The following is a 20,000-nucleotide window of genomic DNA, read 5'->3' as shown; positions in this document are numbered from 1 at the left end:
TGTGATACAATTATTATTTATTACCAAAAGTCAGTGGACACACTTTCTAATTAGTGTTTCTAATTAGTGCCCTTTGTTCCAGTGAATGGAAATCTTAATGGTACAGCCACAGTGACATTCTAATCTAGACAATGTGCTTCCAATTGTGTGGCAACAAAAAGACAGTATCTGTACACACTTATCACCTCTGCATTGATTTATTAAAACTAAGGTCGACATTTCGGTTACAAGGACCTTTCTCATAGTGACATAGTGCTTAAATACAGCCCATAATTGCATGAATGTAATTGTAGTTGTAGCATTCCATTCACTGGAAAAGGGCACTAATTAGAAAGGGTGTGCCTGGGTGTCCAGTCCACTGACTTTTGGTCACTAAAGTTGCTTCTCGCATACAGTTGACTATAACAAAGCGTATAATACACTGCATGGAAAAGCAATTTTACAATATTATTGTACAATTGGTAGACTAAGAACACTGGTGATATCTTGTGGCCATTTATGATAAAGCACCTGGTAGCACACCCCTATAGTCTGACCGCCTACTGTAACACCCTACATGGCATCATAAAATGTGTACTGTAGAACCCTACACTGCATCATAATGTTACTGCTGCACCCTCATTGTATGGTACTTAAAGAACAATTGCAGTACAGTCAGGCTCAAGCAGTTTTTGCACACAATATGAATTAGAATATTTATGTTGTGCACAGCTGTTGCACCTGTACATACTGTAGTCCGGCAGCCAAGAGGCTTCTTTTGTTTAAAGTGGGAAATTTGGTATATCGTTTTTTTGTTTTGTTTAACTTTTTATATATACATACTTGCTGACCGGCTGTCGGTATTGAGCAATTTGTTTTATAGGGGTTTATATGTGACCATACCATTAACATGCTATAGGCACGATTTTCTTTTCTTTTCTTTCTTTTTTTTTGGGGGGGGGTGGGGCTTTTTTGCCTTTATTGATAGATGTACAGTTGGTAGACAGGAAAGAGAGATGGGGGGAAGACACGTGGCCAGCAACTCCACATCTGACCATATATGTATGGATATATGTCAGAACCTGTTAACTCATCAAACCCTATACACTCAAGAGAATGTCCCCGCTACCACCCTTAGATCTCCATATACATGGCGCTGACCTGTTCTGACATTCCATATGTTGATTTGACCTCATCAAACCCTGTACACTGAAAATATGCTCCTTATATGGCCAGTACAGAATTCATTCCATGTTGATCTGACCCCCCATGCCAAAGCGCCAGCGCTCGCCCTGCAGTCTGCCGTCAACGAGGCGGATGCGATGCGAGGCGGATGCGATCATGCGAGGCGGAAGGGTGAGGTCGCTTAGGAGACAACTAAGTTGAATGTGTCAGAATGAGCTGATTTACAAATGTCGTTTATATTATAGGTCTACACATGATATGGTTATACCCTACTGCTGTCTAATGAAAATTAATAGTTTGGCATAAGCCTACATAAGCACAGAACTCAGTGGCAGGAAACAGACTGGCATCAAGACAGCAACAGTGGCATGATCTTTGTCCATGATCTTTGTCCAAGGCGAACTTGGATAAAGTGATGTGTCACAAAACTGTGTGTCGTACTCATGATTTAATTCAAGTACAGAATGGCTGGTAATCCATAGGATAGTGCACCAGGTGCAGGACACACTGGCCAATTAAGCATGCACGACTGCCAGAAGTGATGTCACTGACGGGGTCAGCCAGGGGTCATTCCAGAGTTAATGCCCTATGGATGCCCTTATAACCTCTTTGGCCATCACATTCATGGACACATTGTTTATGAACCCAGAGCAAAGCTTCTTACATTATTTAAGTTTTTGACAAACAAAAATTGCTTTGAATGCCCCCTAAATAATTGGATACTTTGTGATGAATATAAATCTTCATCATTCAACAAAGTAGAACTACAATTCTCACTGAGTGGTCACTGCTCACTGAAGTCAAAAACCTGGAGCCAGAGGGAGATGCTCATGTTGTCTGTGGTTATTTGGCGCCCTCTAGTGGAAAATATAGTTTACACACTTTGAACGCTGACATCATCATCATCATCATCATCATCATCTTCAAACAAGTGTTTAAATCTTGACCTTTTTGGTGAAATGTGTTGAGTTGAACTACTCTCTTACAGGCTAGGTTTCCAGATTACAACATAGACAAGTCGCACTTACTCTGTTAGTGCCTTTTATACACTTGGTTACCTCCTACCTGGTAAGTCTATAGGCCTACTGTCTATAATATTTTATACGAGATCTACAACCATGTATATTGTGTGGTAAGTCAAATGCTCTAATAGTGGTGAGGGCAGAGTACTAGACCCTTGAAAAACTTCTGAATAACTGTTTGTTTATCTGTGGAAAGTCTGTCGTGTCGTGGACGACGTCATGGACATGGTAAAGAATGCGTATGTAATGGTTGTTTGTAACAGTCTCTATTCTGTTGAAATGTCATAGCCTACTTTGTGAGTGACCTGCTACTACTAGCAGCTATCTATTCTACACACGTGCAATGAATCCCTCTGGATCTTTTCCATTCACTCACTAGAAGACCAGTGGTTTTCAACCAGTGGTCCTTGAGGAGGTTCCAGGTGGTCCCCAGCTAAATGATGGAGAGTTGGTAGGCCTATTGGTAACACAATGGACCCTAATATGTTAGATCTTTAACTCTTGAGAATGTAAAATGAATTTGGTTTCATTTTACGCCCTCAAGAGTTAAATTATTGTTAAACATCTGCATTACTTAATTTACAAGAGGTTTTAGAGAATGTAGAATAATTGTTATATCAATGTTTGCGGCCTGTTTATATCTCTCCTATGGCACCGCATCACTACAGCTTGGAATTGTGGACAATATGATGCTATCCAACAACAAAAACATATATTTTTGTCATCTTTTTGTCTTTTTTTGTTTTCTTTGGTCTGAGATGCTAAATCTCATCAAATGGTGGTCCGTGGCTCAAATGCCGAATAAATAATGGGCCTTAATGAAAAGGGTTGAAAACCAGTCCTGTCCTGGGCAAGACTTTGAGCTGCCTGGCGCCTATTTCTCTGCAGACAGCAGATGGCGGTGTGTACTATCTGTTATTATACGCAGCTAGAAGAAGAGCCGAGCCTGGAGGAAAGGAAACCTAGGAGGAAACCGTCACCGTCAGTTCGAGCTAACATAGCCATAGCTCATGCTACCTTGGTGAAGCTGTGTGAAGTCATGGCAGTGAGCACCAAAATGCTTCTGCAGGCTGTCCGGCCGTGGCTGCTTCGTTACAGGGGTGTCGCCGTGGCCAACGCAAGACCTTACTATGCAGACAGTGTGGCCAAACTGGGCTCTCAGCCCGACACCCATTCCCCAGAGTACCAGGTGGGTTAACAAGTCTGACTGCAGCTAATGTTGATTTAGCTTACAAATGTACTCGCTCTGCATGCAGCTGAAGATTTCTCTATAGGATAACTTTACGTTATGGTATGGAACGCTACAGTATCTTACCTGCCCCTCAAAGAGAATACTGTATGTTCTTTAATAATGACTTGTGTACCAACCACTGGCAACCAGGCTCTGTTCAACACAGAACCCAGCGAGCTTTCTATTGGAGGTCAAAACCTTGAGTTGCCTTGCTCTCTACAGTACAGTAGCTGTGGTCATGTCATATCAGACATATGTGTATGGCCAAGGTCTAAATAGCATCACTCACATCAGCCTCATATGCGCGCGTGTAACCAATGTTTGTGTAGCAAGCAATAGCAATGTTGGCAAATGATGGCAATATAGTATATAGTTCTGTAATTGCAGTTACTGTAATTTGTATAAAATTACTCCAAACCAGGGAGTTTAACTGTAAGGTTCCACAGCTTCCACTGCTCTGAACTGTATGCAGTTGTTTTGTTTATGACAGTTTTCGTTAGCGTGGCATGGCTTTTACATTTATAGAGATACACTAAATGAAAGAGCTACTGCCTACTGTAGTTCCAAGAGAAAGGAAAACAAAGTCCAGCAGTCGTGTTGTCTACTCCTGTCTAGCTGCACTCTAGCTCTTCACTGACGGTGTAATTCCCAGTAATGTCGCTTGATGGCGCTACAGAGTATTGTTTCTCTTGAGTTGTCTGCATTGGGGAGAGCCTTGCCACATCTTTTTTTTAGCAAATTCCCAATGCAGTTAATTAGATCCCACAGATGTTGGAAGTTAATCTATACAGAAGTACCGGTAGACTAGCCAAACATTGATTTGAAAGTTCACTCAGTTACACTTTCAACAAAATACTAAAACTTTAGGTAGGTTTGTTAATAGTTTATAATACCAAATAAATGACTTAAAGGTAATTATAGTAATAATAATCATCACCACCATCATAATGTAGGCTTCTCTCTAGGGCCAGACCGATAACCGATATGCCAAATGAGGCCATATCTGTCGACTGTTGGGCACTACTTCTCTCATTTTGATACATCATGGCAAAAAACAGGCTAGTAATAGTAACTAGCATTGGAGTTACCATTCGTATAGCAGAACATCTGTCATTCTTCTAGATGCATACCCAAGTGGGAAGTGCATGTGTGCTCACCTTGTAGTAGTGGGTGGATTTGATTAGGTAAATGTTATGGGATTGGGAATACTGCTAAATATTGTCTCTACTTATAACCTGTACACACAGTTTGTAGGCACAATGCTTCACAGCTACAGTTATGCATAATGCAACAATGAGGCTCGGTTGCCAACATGTTAGAACCCTCTAGATCATGTTGCATATTAGCCTCCAACTTGAGAGAGCGAGAGGGAGGCAGCTAGAGAACACCTTTTTTACTATTATTCACAGAATCGCACTCACGCTGGGGACCTGGGTTTCTTCTATCGTCTCTATCGGAATATTCTGCTTGCTATTTTTTATTAACAATTCAACACCAATTCAACACCATTGCCTAAGCACAAACCCTTCATTACAAACACAATTTATATGGTCTCCCTATTCTTTCAATTGAGAAATGTAGATCATGATGTGTTTGGGTAGGACCACTATTTTGTAGTGGAAAAAACATCTTGCATGCAGCCATGCAATTCATATTCATATAATTCCCAAACACACTTTCTGGTATAGTTCAACAGTAAAAATGTTGATGCTTCTCACACTGGGGACCTGAGTTTTAAATGTTGGTGCTTCTCGCACTGGGGACCTGAGTTTTAAATGTTGGTGCTTCTCGCACTGGGGACCTGAGTTTTAAATGTTGGTGCTTCTCGCACTCGGGACCTGAGTTTTAAATGTTGGTGCTTCTCGCACTGGGGACCTGAGTTTTAAATGTTGGTGCTTCTCACACTGGGGACCTGAGTTTTAAATGTTGGTGCTTCTCACACTGGGGACATGGGTTTTAAATGTTGGTGCTTCTCGCACTGGGGACCTGAGTTTTAAATGTTGGTGCTTCTCGCACTGGGGACCTGAGTTTTAAATGTTTGTGCTTCTCGCACAGGGGACCTGGGTTTTAAATGTTGGTGCTTCTCGCACTGTGGACCTGAGTTTTAAATGTTGGTGCTTCTCACACTGGGGACCTGAGTTTTAAATGTTGGTGCTTCTCGCACTGGGGACCTGAGTTTTAAATGTTGGTGCTTAGCGCACTGGGGACCTGAGTTTTAAATGTTTGTGCTTCTCACATTGGGGACATGGGTTTTAAATGTTGGTGCTTAGCGCACTGGGGACCTGAGTTTTAAATGTTGGTGCTTCTCACACTGGGGACCTGAGTTTGAAACAGTAAAGATGTTGGTGCTTCTCACCCTGTGTAGGACATGACAGTTATGCACTGCAGCTTTAATGGAACGCCAAACGTTATTGTGTTGCTGTGACTGGTTAACAGCAAACAGAAAAAATATTTAATACATTCTTTTTCCAGGAAAACTATGAGCGAATGCAAGTTCTGGTTGATGAACTGAAAAGCCGAACGGAGAAGGTTAAATTGGGTGAGTAATGAGTATATTGACAGACTGACATCATGGTGGGGTACTGGGTAGCACATTGAAGAAGGTGTAAAATGTCTCTTGCATTTAGTATTCAGTACAGTAGGCAGTAACCTAATAGTTAGAGAACTGGAATAGCTAAAGTAAGTCTAAGTTTAACGGGACCTCCAAATCTCAAAAGCATCCGTTGAACACACTTAACACCCGCCCAGATATCCCATTGGAACTGCTTTGTGGTCCCTTCCTGTACTGTGTTGTTTGTTTTAGGCTCTTGTGAAACAGAGTAATTATAATGAACTAACAATGGTGGAAACGAGAACCGACAAAACATTTGAGTTAATCTGCAAACAAGAATGTGTTAAAATGAAGAAAACCCCTGTCAGATAGATGCATGCTGTAATGTGTGAAAATGGCAATTTATTTTATTTTTATTACTACAGGTGGCGGAGAAAAGGCCAGGAAACTTCATATCTCTCGTGGAAAGCTCTTGCCGAGAGAACGCGTTGACAGACTTCTGGATCCAGGGTACGGTTTTATAATCCACATCCTCACTTTAATATTATACACAAATACTGTAGGATTTATTTTTTTCGTATAAGTGTGGTGGCATACAGTCGTTTATAGTTTATTTATTTCACCATTGTTCTTGACAGTTTGAAAATGATTGATACAGTACTACATTTAAAGAGATTGACTAAATGGAAGAGCTATTGCCAAAAGAAAAACACCTCCAGTGGTTTCTAGTAGTGTAATTCCCAGTAAGTGTCACTTGATGGCAGAGCTTTAGTTCTCGTGATTGATGTCAGCTTTGGGAGAGACTCGCAATATCTAGACTTATAAGTTATTACTACTACTCTGGGCGATGCAAGTCGGGCACAATGCCTTCTCTTATTATATAAAAATCACATCGAGTGAAGTGAGGTTATCTTTGACATATGACGTAAATACTCCATTCATTGTTCATGTTTGTTTTAGACGAAATTGCCGATTTGCTCGTCCACATATGACGTTGTCATAGCTAGCGCCCCTCAAAAAAATATAAATGCTAGGGGCACGGTGGCACAGTTGGTAGTGCTGTCGCGTGGCGCTGTTGGTGCTGGCGGCGTGTTTCCTCCTCCGTGTCATCGGTGCCCATACCCGAGGCGGTGTTGGCGAAAGGGCCTTTCTGTGTGGAGTTTGCATGTTCTCCCCGTGTCCCCTAGGGTAGGTACCCTCACAAAAACATGCATAATCCTGGTCTCTAAACTGCCTCCCCCTGGCCAGCCGTGGCGCCTGATGGAGGGGAATGGAACTGGTTGGAATAACGTGTTCCTTCCACGCGCTACGTCCAACCAGGGAAACTCCCCCCTGTCAGGTGTAAAGGAGCAACTTGGACACTCAGGCATGAAGGAAGCATGAGTTCAAGTCCGTTGCTCTCCCCAGGTTGGCGGAGGTTGTGTAGAGCCCAGGATCACATTAGATAATTGACACAGGGGTGAAAAATGGGTTACAAAATCGTGGGATAAAAATTATTAAAAGAAAAAATTATAAATGCTGAATATTGTGCTGGTATTGTGCAATACTGGCAAGGCAACTGGCTCACCATTACCATTTTCTTTCATAGATTTGATCCCGACACCCTTTCCAATGCTGAAATGTTCAAAATCTTTGGCTAAAAAGTTAACTTTTGTTCACATGGTATAAATTTGACTGTCATTATGCTGCAATTACATTTTTTTTCAGGACCCCTTTTTTGGAATTCTCCCAATTTGCAGCATATCAGTTGTATGGAAAAGAAGAAGTTCCAGCAGGGGGTATAATTACTGGAATCGGGCGAGTTTCAGGGTGAGTATTATGGTAATTTCTTCTATTATTCCATCCACCCTCAAAGAAGTGAAAGTAATGACCTGACTTGGATAGCAATTTCCAGAATAATCTTGAAACTTTTTCAGTTTTATAAATTTGCATGCCACGTTCTCTATCAAACCCACTCTGAATATACTCTAAGGTCCCGCCCCGCCATGGGAGCCAGCCCGTACCAACCCGCTCTACAAGCTCACAACGCGTCGCCTGCGCTTACTTTTTTTCCAATGGTCAAAAAGGCACGGGCTAATCCAGCCAGCTCTACTGCTTGTTCAGCAGTGTCATGGAAAGGGGAACAAATGCGTGATTTGTGTATGATAATGTAGATAGATTGGGTTGACTATCTCCTTGTTTTTATTTTTGGTTTTGTTTCCCCCCGGACATTCTTTTGAAGCAACATCATGTGCAACCAGTCTCTTCAGTTTTACATCACCATCTACATTTCTCTTACAGGGTAGAATGTGTCATTGTCGCAAATGATGCCACTGTTAAAGGGGGAACATACTATCCAGTTACAGTGAAGAAACACCTTCGTGCACAAGAAATAGCCCAACAAAACCACATGCCATGCATATACTTGGGTAAGTTACTCAAATTCTTCTGAGGGATGAGGGAATGGATAAATCATTAACACCCGACTGAAATGGTGCCATTCATAGATGCTTTGCTGTGTATCTTCAAAGTCCAGCCTAGGTTCTTAGCAGAGAGATCAAAAAGATCTTCTTAGAATGGATGAATGACTGAGCTTTTCATTACAGCCATCCTGTTCGACCTCACTGCCCAGCTCCTCTCCCCTCTGTTTAGATTTTGGAGGTAAAATGTCAAAGTATAACAGAAAAGAGATGATGAGTCATGAATGTTACATAAAAACAACTCCAGAAACCCAGGTAGACCATAGTGTTATTTCCTCCGGCAAATATGAAGTCGTTCCAAAATCTAAGGGCATCTGGGGGTTCCAGCATTTTGTTCTCTAGTATCAACCTTTGAACGATCACAAATGCCCTGCCCAAGGGTATCGTCACTTCAGCAGCACATAGCAGTTTGAAAAGCCAAAAATACAGGTTGGGACCAGGTGTACAGTAACTTGACAGGTTTTCAAAAATGTTCTTCCTGACTCCTTTAGTGGATTCCGGAGGGGCAAACTTACCCAGACAGGCAGATGTGTTTCCAGACAGAGAACATTTTGGAAGGATTTTCTACAACCAGGCAAAACTCTCATCAGAGGGGATAGCACAGGTAAAATAGAGAATCAGCTTCATGTCTTTTTGGCACGCTAACAATGTTGGCGGCGAATGTGACCAGAATTACTGAACATACACAGTAAAAATTTAACTAAAAGGACTCGTAAGGGTCCATTTGGTTGGATTAAATGTAACCAAAACATTAAATTTAACCAAACCACAGAATAAATGAAAAGGACTTTTAAGGGTCCATTTGCTTACATTTATATATTCTGTGAGTTACAAATGTATATTGACAGTGACTGTTCAACAGGACGTTTCTATTGTTTGAAGCTCATTGTTTGAACTGCTTTCTCTTTGTCTTCACTGCTTTAGATAGCGGTTGTGATGGGATCCTGTACTGCAGGAGGGGCGTACGTTCCAGCCATGGCAGATGAGAGCATCATCGTGAGAAAACAAGGAACCATTTTCCTCGGAGGACCGCCCTTGGTAGGATTCGTATAAATGGCAAGAGTGCTATGGTTGGTGTCTCCATCTGGTTGAGTATTATTTATCGTTTGTGACAGGTCAAAGCTGCAACTGGTGAGGAGGTGTCTGCCGAGGACCTGGGTGGTGCAGATCTTCACTGCAGGTACGCAATAATACTGTAGCCTTCATCCCATCTCATGTCCGTTTTACTTCTCTTCATTCACACAAACAGTCATTGGACTAAGAGTTGGACATCTTGAAAGATATATGAATCGAAAGTAAAAGTGTTCAGAAACTTGAATGTGCTATTCATACTGGAAGAAGACCAATGCTGCGTTCAAACTAACAGTGACAAAGTAACGTCTTTGAAGGTGCACAGACAATTCCGCTGCAATCACTTTGACTTTTGACTTACAATTGACTTATTGTAATACATTTATTCCTGTGTCATGTAGCTATATAATCAGAAATGGATGTGTTAATTTGCAGGAAGTCTGGTGTGACAGACCACTATGCTTTAGATGATAACCATGCCCTCCATTTGGCAAGAAAAGCAGTGCGAAACCTGAACTACAGGAAGAATATTGAGGCAAGTCTAACGATACCGCTAAAAGTGTTTTATTTGCATGCTATTGCACTTGAAGTTATTCACAGTAACACTGACAACTTAATGTTGACACATGCAAGGTCACTGCTCCAGTCATATTGCTCAAAACAAATAAATTGGCTGATAGCAGCTCCATCTGACTTGACTACTGAAAAATGTCATTGCACTTTAGAATGTCATTGCACATTTGGATAGACAGTGGATATTGGAAAACAATAATACATTGTGTGATATTATACCATCCATTATTCTTATTGTAACAGGAAGCAGATCATTATTCATGGCTATGATTAATGAATGGTGAAACTGTACTGATTGACTTACTGAGTTACACTTAATTACAGTAATTTGGCAAATGGCACCAGTATTGGCAGAGTGATTTGAGCTACTGAACATGCCTGGGAAATGTCCTTCAGTTCCCCAATCCAACTTTTCTTGAATTGGCATTTGGGCTGTATACTGTATTTCAGGTTACCACAGAACCTACAGAACCTCCTCTCTATCCAGCAGATGAGCTCTATGGCATAGTTGGAGATAACCTGAAACGTAACGTCGATTGCAGAGAGGTACTGTATTGACCAAGGTTTTTTAATTGATTTTGTTTTTGCAAGACAGAACATTAATTTTGTCGGTGTGCACAAAACGTTTTGTTCTACTTGTCATGCGTTTAATTTAGTGTTTTGGTGATTTGTTGGCAGGTCATTGCCAGAATTGTGGACGGTAGCAAATTTGACGAGTTCAAGGCTTTTTACGGCGATACACTGGTCACAGGTGTGTGGAATAATGCTTTACTTGTTGTAGAACATGGTTTGTCTGTATATAAGCATTCTTTGTGTCTGTCCAGTCAAAACCGGTAACGTAATATCAATATGTGAAGATTTGACAGGGGAGTCCATTCTGTTATTTGAGTCTACAGTATATCTTATGACTTCTACATCTACAATGCATTACTAGGGCACAATTAACCACTTTAATCCTCCAGCCGAGGTCCCCCGGGGACCTATCCTTGGCCTCCTTTTTTCCTTCTAGACCAAATCTCTTCACTGTAAACAGCAGATCTACAAGCTCACAGCCACAACACATGACAACAGCTTAAGTTGTAGATGTGTTATTGTCGCTGAATGTTCACCTACTGTTGTCGTTTTATGACATGCCCAGAATCGAAACGCTACGTAGGGTGTTACATGTGGTTAAAACCTTTTGGACATATACTGTACGTGTGTTTCTGTGTTCAGGTTTTTCAAGAATATTCGGTTACCCTGTCGGAATCATTGGCAACAATGGAGTGTTGTTTTCCGAGTCTGCAAAAAAGGTAAAGCATCAAAGTACCCTTTGGATCTGCAGGCAGCAGAAACAGTCCTTTGTAGAATAGTATATGCCCCTGCTATTGTTTTTGAACATTTTTATTTTCTCAGATGTACTTGGTATACTGTGGAGAGCAGAGTGGAGGATGGAGAACTGATGTCTAGAGACATTGTGCTTTCATAGAAAACCTCAGAAAGACTGCAGGACCCTGTGGCCAATGTTCCTAAAGTAAAACTAAACTATGAAGGTCAAACTAGGTGTGAAAGAGAGAGAAAAGTAATTGAATGATTGATTGATCAATTGAAGTATTTATTAACAGTATGCAGAATGGGTACATTTCAAACGAAAGCACAACTCAATGCAAAAACCTTTACTGTGGACGACACCATGGTTAAGCATTACACTTATTTACTACAGGGTTCACCATTTTCAATTCATCAGAACATTTTGAGACATACAAATATACACTTCTATATAAAAAAACAGAATCATCATATAAGGAGGTAAAAATGGAAAACGTATACAGTTAGGGGTAAAGGTGGTGGGTGGAGACTCAGACTTTACCGGGCCAGTTTTGAATTGCAGCCGTCCGTAGGTGTCCTTTTGAGAGCGGTTTTGACGGAGTCAAGGGATTCACATGTCTTAATGGATGTTGGTTGGGCGTTCCACATTTTGGTGGCATAGGAGCAAAATGAATGTAGTCCTTTGTTTGTGCCGAATCTGGGTTGCACATGGTTTGTTGAACTTACTGTTGGTACATGGGTATCTTGGTGGTGTAGCGAATCTCGTGGACCAGACCCATTGCAAGATGCTGTACTCTGTCGTTAACCCTAAGCCATTCCAGCCTGTCAAAATGGGCAGGGGTGAGGTGGGTTCGGCGAGTGAGGCCTAGTAGTAGCCTGACCAGTTTGTTTTGGCAAGTCAGCCTTGTTTTTAGGGCCTTTGAGGTGCTGTGGTACCAAGAGTTGCATGCATAGTCGAAGAAACCTTTTACAAGGGCTCCTGTTAGAGTCTTCAATGTGTTTTTGTTGACCAGTGAGGAGATTCTGTATAGGAATCTTGTTCTTTGGTTGACTTATTTGATTACGTTGGTGGCCATTTTATCACTGGAAAGATTTGCCTCTGAACCTAGGTAGGTAATTTCATCTTTTCGTGTGGTTACAAAATAAACTACAAAAAGTAACAAATGTACACAGAAAGTGATATTACCGGTATATCAATTTGGTCAAATTTGGCAGCACAACAACCATGAGAAGGCATTGGTGTATGTCTAGCTACATGACACTGAGTCAACTGCCTTCGCAAAGTGTTTGTATTTTAATACCTATTCTATCTTCTTAAATCTTGCCCCTGACAAATACCCCCTTTATTATAATAAAAAAAACCTGGAACTAATATTGAAACCAACTTCGAGGACTTAAAACATAGAGTTATAAAGGATAGAGGGCAGACTGCCCCGTCCCCTGCTATTCATTTCGATGGAAGTTGCTCTGGCGTTTTGAAGCACCCGGAAGAAAGCTCTACTTCTGCATTTTTTTCCCGATTTGGACACCAAAAGGTGTCCAAAAGCGCTTCAACGTTGGAAAGCCCTTCTGGGGGCTTGACTTAGAAGAGCATTATACATTTGACTGAGGTATTATTATTTAAAACAATACGATTTAAACTGCAAGTAACAAACTCGCCCATGATTCCAACTGAAACTAATCTAAATTGAAAACAAAAATTAAAAAAGGAAATAAGTGAAGAAGAAGACTATTGTTGTTATCGTCGTCCCCCGCGCACAATCAGAAGCACTAAAAGATATATACCTGCCAGACGAGTACGCTACAAAGGCTGAAAGACATGCATTTCCATTCCAATGGGTGATTGAGGTGATTGATTGCTCTATGTGCAACGGCCAATCAGATGCCCAATAATAGTTCTCAGGTCTGGTGTTTGTCCTCTTTTTGTTTTTCTCAGTGTATGGATTTTGGCCAGGCAGAAATGGATTTGGACAGGCCTGTCCTCGCCTTATTGTAGATACGCCACTGATTGAAGAAGCTGCTGTCTTTTGACTGGCTAGTTTGTGTTATTTTGTTTTTCATTCATGAAGGCATATTACATTCATCGGGCCTTGAAGTGGCCCATCACTGGACTATAAGTATTTTTATTTTCAATTTTGAGACTTATTTACTGTAAGCCTTTGCCCAGAAATTCTCAATATTATAATATGGCCACTGACATTACCCTTCAGGCTTCAGGTACTTAAGACACTGAAGTGCAAATACTCAAACAATGCCTAGCATTTTATGCAAACTGGAATCTAACTTGACTTCCAAAAAGATAACGGATAACTTTTATCTATTGCAAAATAACAACGTTGATGTATCAAGCGGCGACACATGTTTACACCTAATGCTTATATTTGGCAAAGTGATGCATTCAATCCTATTAACTATAGGGGGCCTTTCCAGGTAGCTGTCAGAATAATGAATACACCTGAGTAATTGAGTGCTACAAAGTATATCGAAAGTAGATCTATGCACAGACAATTGTGCTTGTTTCTTAAGGACTTATGGGTTGGGTGCATTTTCTTGGCATAGTTTAAGACCACTCATCCCTTTAAGAGGGCCCTTTAAGGTAAATACTGTACCAATCAATACAAAGCCATTGTGAGTAATCACCTTGTTCTATATACTGAGGAGAGTGTTTCTTTTGGAGGATAAACAGCCCCACATTCACTTAGCACACATGGTCAATAAATTGTTTGTTAAACATGACAAATATGTTACTTATATTGTGACTGTTTTACGCTCAACTCAGTCTATATATGTAGCCTATATATATATATACAATATATTCCCAAATAAGGAATCTCTCAGGGGTGAATGGTACACAGTAGACCCAAGGCCCTCTGAACAGACCCAAGACAATCAGGTGATTACTAAATCTACGCAGTTAAACGACGACTTTACCCATTTTCAACTTATCTTCATATAAATGGTCTTCAATGGTGTCGAAGACACAGGAGCTATTCTGAGAACGACCTAGAGACATAGAGGGCTTGTCTGAGGACGACCTAGAGAGATGGAAATAAGCCCCCGGGCTTTATTGTGTTTTCATCCTGGTGCATTGACTGTAAAGTACTTTTGTGCTCATTTTTATGTCGTCAAATAAAATCCATCAATCGCTAATGCCCATTATAATGTGGCACACATTTTGTCTACTCACTCTGTGTCAGAGAAGGGTTGTGGACAGTTCGGAAATAATGAGCATTAGACAGTGAGGACCAATTATAAGAGTTGAAAATGGGTGAAGTCGTTATGTGGACGTGTGAGTCGTGTGACTCACCTATGACTTGGATTATCCACTCTGGGAACCCATCTGCCAAAAAGGAAAAACGGTGCCTAAATATTTAGGCGTCTATAAAATATTCAGCTTCTCGTGTTTTTAGAGAAAATGACCCAAGTCCATTACGTCTCTATATTTTAAGTTGGAGATTGTATTAAGTTAAGTTATAATTGTTTTCGCAGGGGACACATTTCATTGAGTTGTGTTGTCAACGAAACATTCCACTGATCTTTCTCCAAAATATAACCGGTAAGTTGGGCCGGGGAACATTGGAATCCATACTGCTTGTTACACAGAAATGTAATACTAATATTGTAAAGTAATATAACTAGAGTTTTTGTAAATTGTCTCATTATCACTTTTGCACTAACTCGCGGCGGCCTCCCACTCTGTATAATGGGGAGATTCAGGCAACATCAAGGATATTATTCATAATTCAAGAAGTTACAGAAGGGTGAAAACACCATATCAATATTTAAGCATTTTCGAGGACTTGAAGCACCCACACAAATCTTGTAATTCATATGGGTTTTTTTACTTAATGAATGCAAAGAGACAACCCCCTTCAGAACTCAATTTACATGATATTAATATTCTTAATGTCATTATATTTGCAGAGAAAAATAATATGATTTGCAATTCTCCAGCTTCCTAGTTTTTCCATTTTTAACTACCGGTATCCGTTTTTTGCTTCACATAGAAAGTTTGTCTTGTGCATAAAATGAAACGTGTGCCTATCTGCCTACATGGAATGTGTGCACTGTAGGTCTCTAAAATAGCCTGTGGTATTTATTATATTGTGTGCCATGGTCACACCGAAGATAACAGATCTACAAGCTCACATTGCGCAGTGGCACGCTGTGAGCTTGAAGATGGTCTATTTTCAGTGTGCAACACCGCCGCACAACTAAGTATAAATCACCCTTTAGGATTCATGGTGGGCCGCGAGTATGAAGCTGGAGGAATTGCTAAGGATGGAGCCAAGATGGTTACTGCCGTTGCCTGTGCCAATGTACCTAAGATTACTGTGATCGTTGGAGGGTCATACGGCGCGGGAAACTACGGCATGTGTGGCAGAGCCTACAGGTGCCAAAATGCAATTGTATAAAATGCACATAATCCTTAACGATCTTTTTTATTGTCCAGTTTGTCCACTAGTAACGAGTACCGGCATGGTACAAAATAAAAAATATTTACATGCACACTAGAATAATAATAGATAATAATAGATACATTGGCTGCCCTTTTACCAAGCTACAAAAGCTGCTGACACAAATCGTGCAAATCAATGTGTGACCTGTTAAGTACTGTAGGCTAGTCTGTAGGCACATAGGCTACTGTGTGTTGACGCACAGACATCGGAACCAGTCGATTATCAACACGGTATTTAGGGTGCTAGTAACGACACACCCAGCCTTTCGCATGTAGAATGGGTACATACACAAACGAAAACACAAGAGTATGTTGTTACTGTTGTTTTGTGGTCTTTTGAATTAATTTGTCACAAGTTGACTCTCATACATTATAGCTGTGCACATGTAGGCGCACGTGTTTTCGCGTGTGCATGTGACGTCATTAAAATGCAGTGGTACCGTTGGAAAAAATATCACCATTACACCACTGCTAGTAACATCATTGTAGTTGTCCCGTTGTAAATGCTTGTTGTTCAGCTTCTCCTGTCTCCCCCTCAGCCCTAGATTCCTGTATATGTGGCCAAATTCAAGAATCTCTGTGATGGGAGGTGAACAGGCAGCCACTGTCCTCGCCACCATCACTAAGGATCAGAGAGCGCGCGAGGGAAAAGAGGTGACCATTTAATAGTCCTTTAGCATATAGTGCATTTCACGAGTATCCCAGTTAACCACATAAACCCTATGAACTTACTTTGTTGACTGGGGTCCCCGAGAAGGAGCTAGCTTGTACCTGTTAGTTCAAGAGCACAAGAGGTCTCATCCCTGCAAGCTTGCAATACAGCCCTTCAATTGTCATTTCACAGCATGTGACTGACTGTGAGCCAAACTCATCAACATAATACTGTTTGGCAACCTTGGCAATGTTCTTCTTTATCAATTTATTCACAGTTCACAGCAGAACAAGAGGCTGCCATGAAAGCTCCAATAGTGCAACGCTTTGAGGAGGAAGGCAGCCCGTACTACTCGAGTGCAAGGTACCTTTGGTCATCGCATCCAGTTATGACTACTCGAAAATAATGAATTGTATTTTAGACCGCTGGACATATATAAAATATGGTGGCATCAAACTGCCATGCAATTTGTCATAGGGCTGTCACGATTATGACATTTTACTTGACGATTAAAATTAAATTTTTGTTTGGCTTTTAGGCTTTGTAAACAAAGGGTGCACAGGGCAGATATGACAAATAACACATGTAATTACTTCATACTTATAAACATTAATAGTGGAAATAGCTGATCTACAAGCTCAAAACTCATTATTTTTGAGCGGTGCCTCCACTCCATTACGGAGCTGTGTGATACTGTGTCTGTATGTATGTCCAAGCACGGGAAAGCTGCACCACCTAAAGTGGCCAGTAGAGTACAGCACAGGGTAAAGTGGCACAGAGTACACTACAATACAGTATACAGACCACAGTACAGTAACTATAACAATAATGTATAGTTGCACCGCTCACTTCACACAGGTGTGATTTTATTTTATTTTAGATAATTATGAACAATTTAACTTTTTTCTTTTTTTTTGGGGGGGGGGGGGTGATTGGCGATTATGCAATAGATAATTGTGATTATCTCAAATAGTTGCGATTAGGTGATTATGTAATACATTGTGACAGGCCTACTTACACACTGATTGGCATTTAATAAGGTAATCTTTACTCGTTTCCAGACTTTGGGATGATGGCATCATTGATCCTGCTGATACGCGGCTGGTTTTGGGACTGAGCCTCAGCGCCGCTCTAAATGCACCAACCAAGAGGACGCGCTTCGGAGTGTTCAGGATGTAACGCTCCAGTTGGCTCATAAAAGGCCAGAGGCGTTTTTCCGTTTCAACACTTTTGTTTTGTTGACCTAATGTAGTCCTAGCGGGGTGAGATTGTGAGAAGTACCAACCAGCAGTCTAGACTAGTGAACACAGTTTGAAGATGAAACAAGAAATGGCACAGGCGGTGGAGTTGTATATGTTCAGATATATAGTGTCTAATGGGACATTTGAACGTTTATCTTGTGCCTTATGTGTTTTCATTGTAAATGCAATACTTTACACACCTTTCTAACCCTTTGCTTTGTGAATCATGCAATACTTTACACCTTTCTAACCCTTTGCTTTGTGAATCATGTTACTTTTTACTAATGCTTATGTACTGTTAGTGGTTAACAATATTAGAATGTGGGTAATTAGAAACTTTAGAAAATGTGATGTCTTTTGAACCGGACTATTATTGTTAACTATGGTATATCTTATAAATGAAATGTTTTACTGATACAGTATACTTTATACAAAACAAATCACAAGGGGGGGGCGATTTAGCTATCATTTGGCTATATTTCAGTAAGATAATTGAAACATTTCAGTTTATTTACATAATTAAACAACAGAAATAATACTGTAGGCAGACTTCTGAAGTCATGTGTTCAGTGCATTTAAATAATCCCTTTTATATATATATATATATATATATCACACACTGGTGAGCTTATTGTTGTGGTTCTCAAGATGAACTTGATTTGAACTTCGACACCAAAAAACCCTTCAGCTCACCCCCAGTTAGCCACAAAAAGAAAGAAAATGGGTGATTCTACAAGCTGCACAACATGAGCTTGTAGGTCAATCATGATGGCCGGTTGAAAGTGGTTAAATTGATGAGCTCATAAATTCTTCCAGTACCTGATATACCAAAAGGGCCCTGAGCATCGTATCTGATAGTTGTTGTACTAATGTACTATATTGGTAGGCTACTACTTTCCGTCTGGCTTTCATGTGGCAGCCAAGTCTATGGACTTTTTATGTTTTTCTCAGTGACCCATTGGCCATTCATGCAACACGGGATTCAAGCTGTGATTGATGCACTACCAACCAGTCAGTCAACATTTTATTTAACCAGGCAGGCAAGATTTTTTAACAAATTCAAACTACAAACTGCGGCCTGGCAAAAGTGAAGGTATTTTGAGGGAGTTGGTTGGTCTGAGGGATATGGCTCATGCCTCTCCCAGGTTTCACTGGGAGGACTTATGGAGCATAATAGAGCGTCGCAGTCCCTCCCCCTCGAGAGACCCGGAAAAGAAATCGCTGTTCATTTTCCTCATAGGCATTTCTTAAAGTATTTATTTAAAGACGGTTACGCCGCGGACAAAGCCAACTCGGATCGTGACAAATCATGACAATGAACACAATATTTTGGGCCGATCAAATCATTAGAAAAATGGGTTACAAAATCGTGGGATAAACAATATAGAAAAAAAGAAGAAAATAAAGGCAGGATCGAGACAACACTATTTGTTTTGTTTTTCTTCTTATAAATTATTTGATCGGCCCAAAACATTGTGTTCATTGTCATGATTTGTCACGATCAGAGTTGGCTTTGTCCGCGGCGTAACCGTCTTTAAATAAATACTTTAAGAAATGCCTATGGGAAAAAGACGCTCTACCTCTTTGGTAGCTCCTTGCAGCACGGCATGAACTGATGCACTGCAAGCTTTTAATAGGTTAACAACGTGTGCATCTATTCTCATAGTTCAACACCCCTCCTCACAGGCGCCCTGACCAACCTGTAGGATGGCACCTTGCATCTTATTTTGTCCTTACAATTGATGATTTAAGCATTTTAGGAGATACTTTATCAGAGCGACTTACAAATGCAAGATCAGAATAAATTCCAGGCTAAATGCATGTATCCTGAGTGACCATAGTCACATACAGTATAGAGTAAAGAGAAACGATACCTACTACAAAGTCACTAGGATACCAGGTACACTTCTAGAAAACTGTATTTCTAAATAACATTATGTGAACATAAGTTATGACCCACGCATCTGATTGGCCCATTTTGTTCCGCTTCTTTCAACTGCCCTGAGATGTGTTTTCTCAGCTCTGGGGGTTTCAGATAACCAAGGAGCAGGAGAGGGAAGCGATGAAGATATCACCCAGTAGAATGAGAGTGGTGCCATCTTTTGGGAAGGAGCTGATGATAATAAGAGTACCCATGCTCTCCCAGGAAGTCCCCAGGTGGACCGGGGGGGTCCAATGATGGAAAGAGGGACATGTTTGTATAATTGAGATGGTGTTGACATGAAATAAAAATGTGGAAGGTGAAAGATTAGGAAAACAGAAATTCCAC

At 40.7% G+C, this 20,000-nt stretch overlaps 2 protein-coding genes across 2 annotated transcripts in view; both read left to right on the top strand.

Moving 5' to 3' along the window:
* The first annotated feature begins 3,083 nt into the window (after positions 1 to 3,083).
* Positions 3,084 to 20,000, top strand: part of tars1 (threonyl-tRNA synthetase 1) — a 117,279-nt gene continuing 100,362 nt past the window's right edge. Inside the window, exon 1 of the mRNA XM_083783213.1 lies at positions 3,084 to 3,093. The gene's annotated coding sequence lies outside the window, so the exon portion shown is untranslated. The remainder of the gene's footprint in view (positions 3,094 to 20,000) is intronic.
* On the top strand, positions 3,150 to 17,931 carry mccc2 (methylcrotonyl-CoA carboxylase subunit 2). The gene is made up of 17 exons (XM_083784063.1): positions 3,150 to 3,375; positions 5,890 to 5,956; positions 6,394 to 6,478; positions 7,676 to 7,777; positions 8,249 to 8,376; positions 8,919 to 9,031; positions 9,352 to 9,465; positions 9,543 to 9,607; positions 9,934 to 10,033; positions 10,522 to 10,617; positions 10,750 to 10,822; positions 11,287 to 11,363; positions 14,869 to 14,935; positions 15,616 to 15,772; positions 16,378 to 16,492; positions 16,768 to 16,853; positions 17,552 to 17,931. The coding sequence occupies exons 1-17, from the start codon at positions 3,226 to 3,228 to the stop codon at positions 17,667 to 17,669; spliced, it is 1,713 nt and encodes a 570-aa protein (XP_083640189.1). The 5' UTR covers positions 3,150 to 3,225; the 3' UTR covers positions 17,670 to 17,931.

This window comes from Protomyctophum parallelum (assembly GCF_964188405.1).
Source record: "Protomyctophum parallelum genome assembly, chromosome: 15".
In the NCBI taxonomy this organism is placed as follows: Eukaryota; Metazoa; Chordata; class Actinopteri; order Myctophiformes; family Myctophidae; genus Protomyctophum; species Protomyctophum parallelum.
Note: the sequence above shows the minus strand (reverse complement) of the source record. Positions and strands in the feature narration are given on the sequence as shown.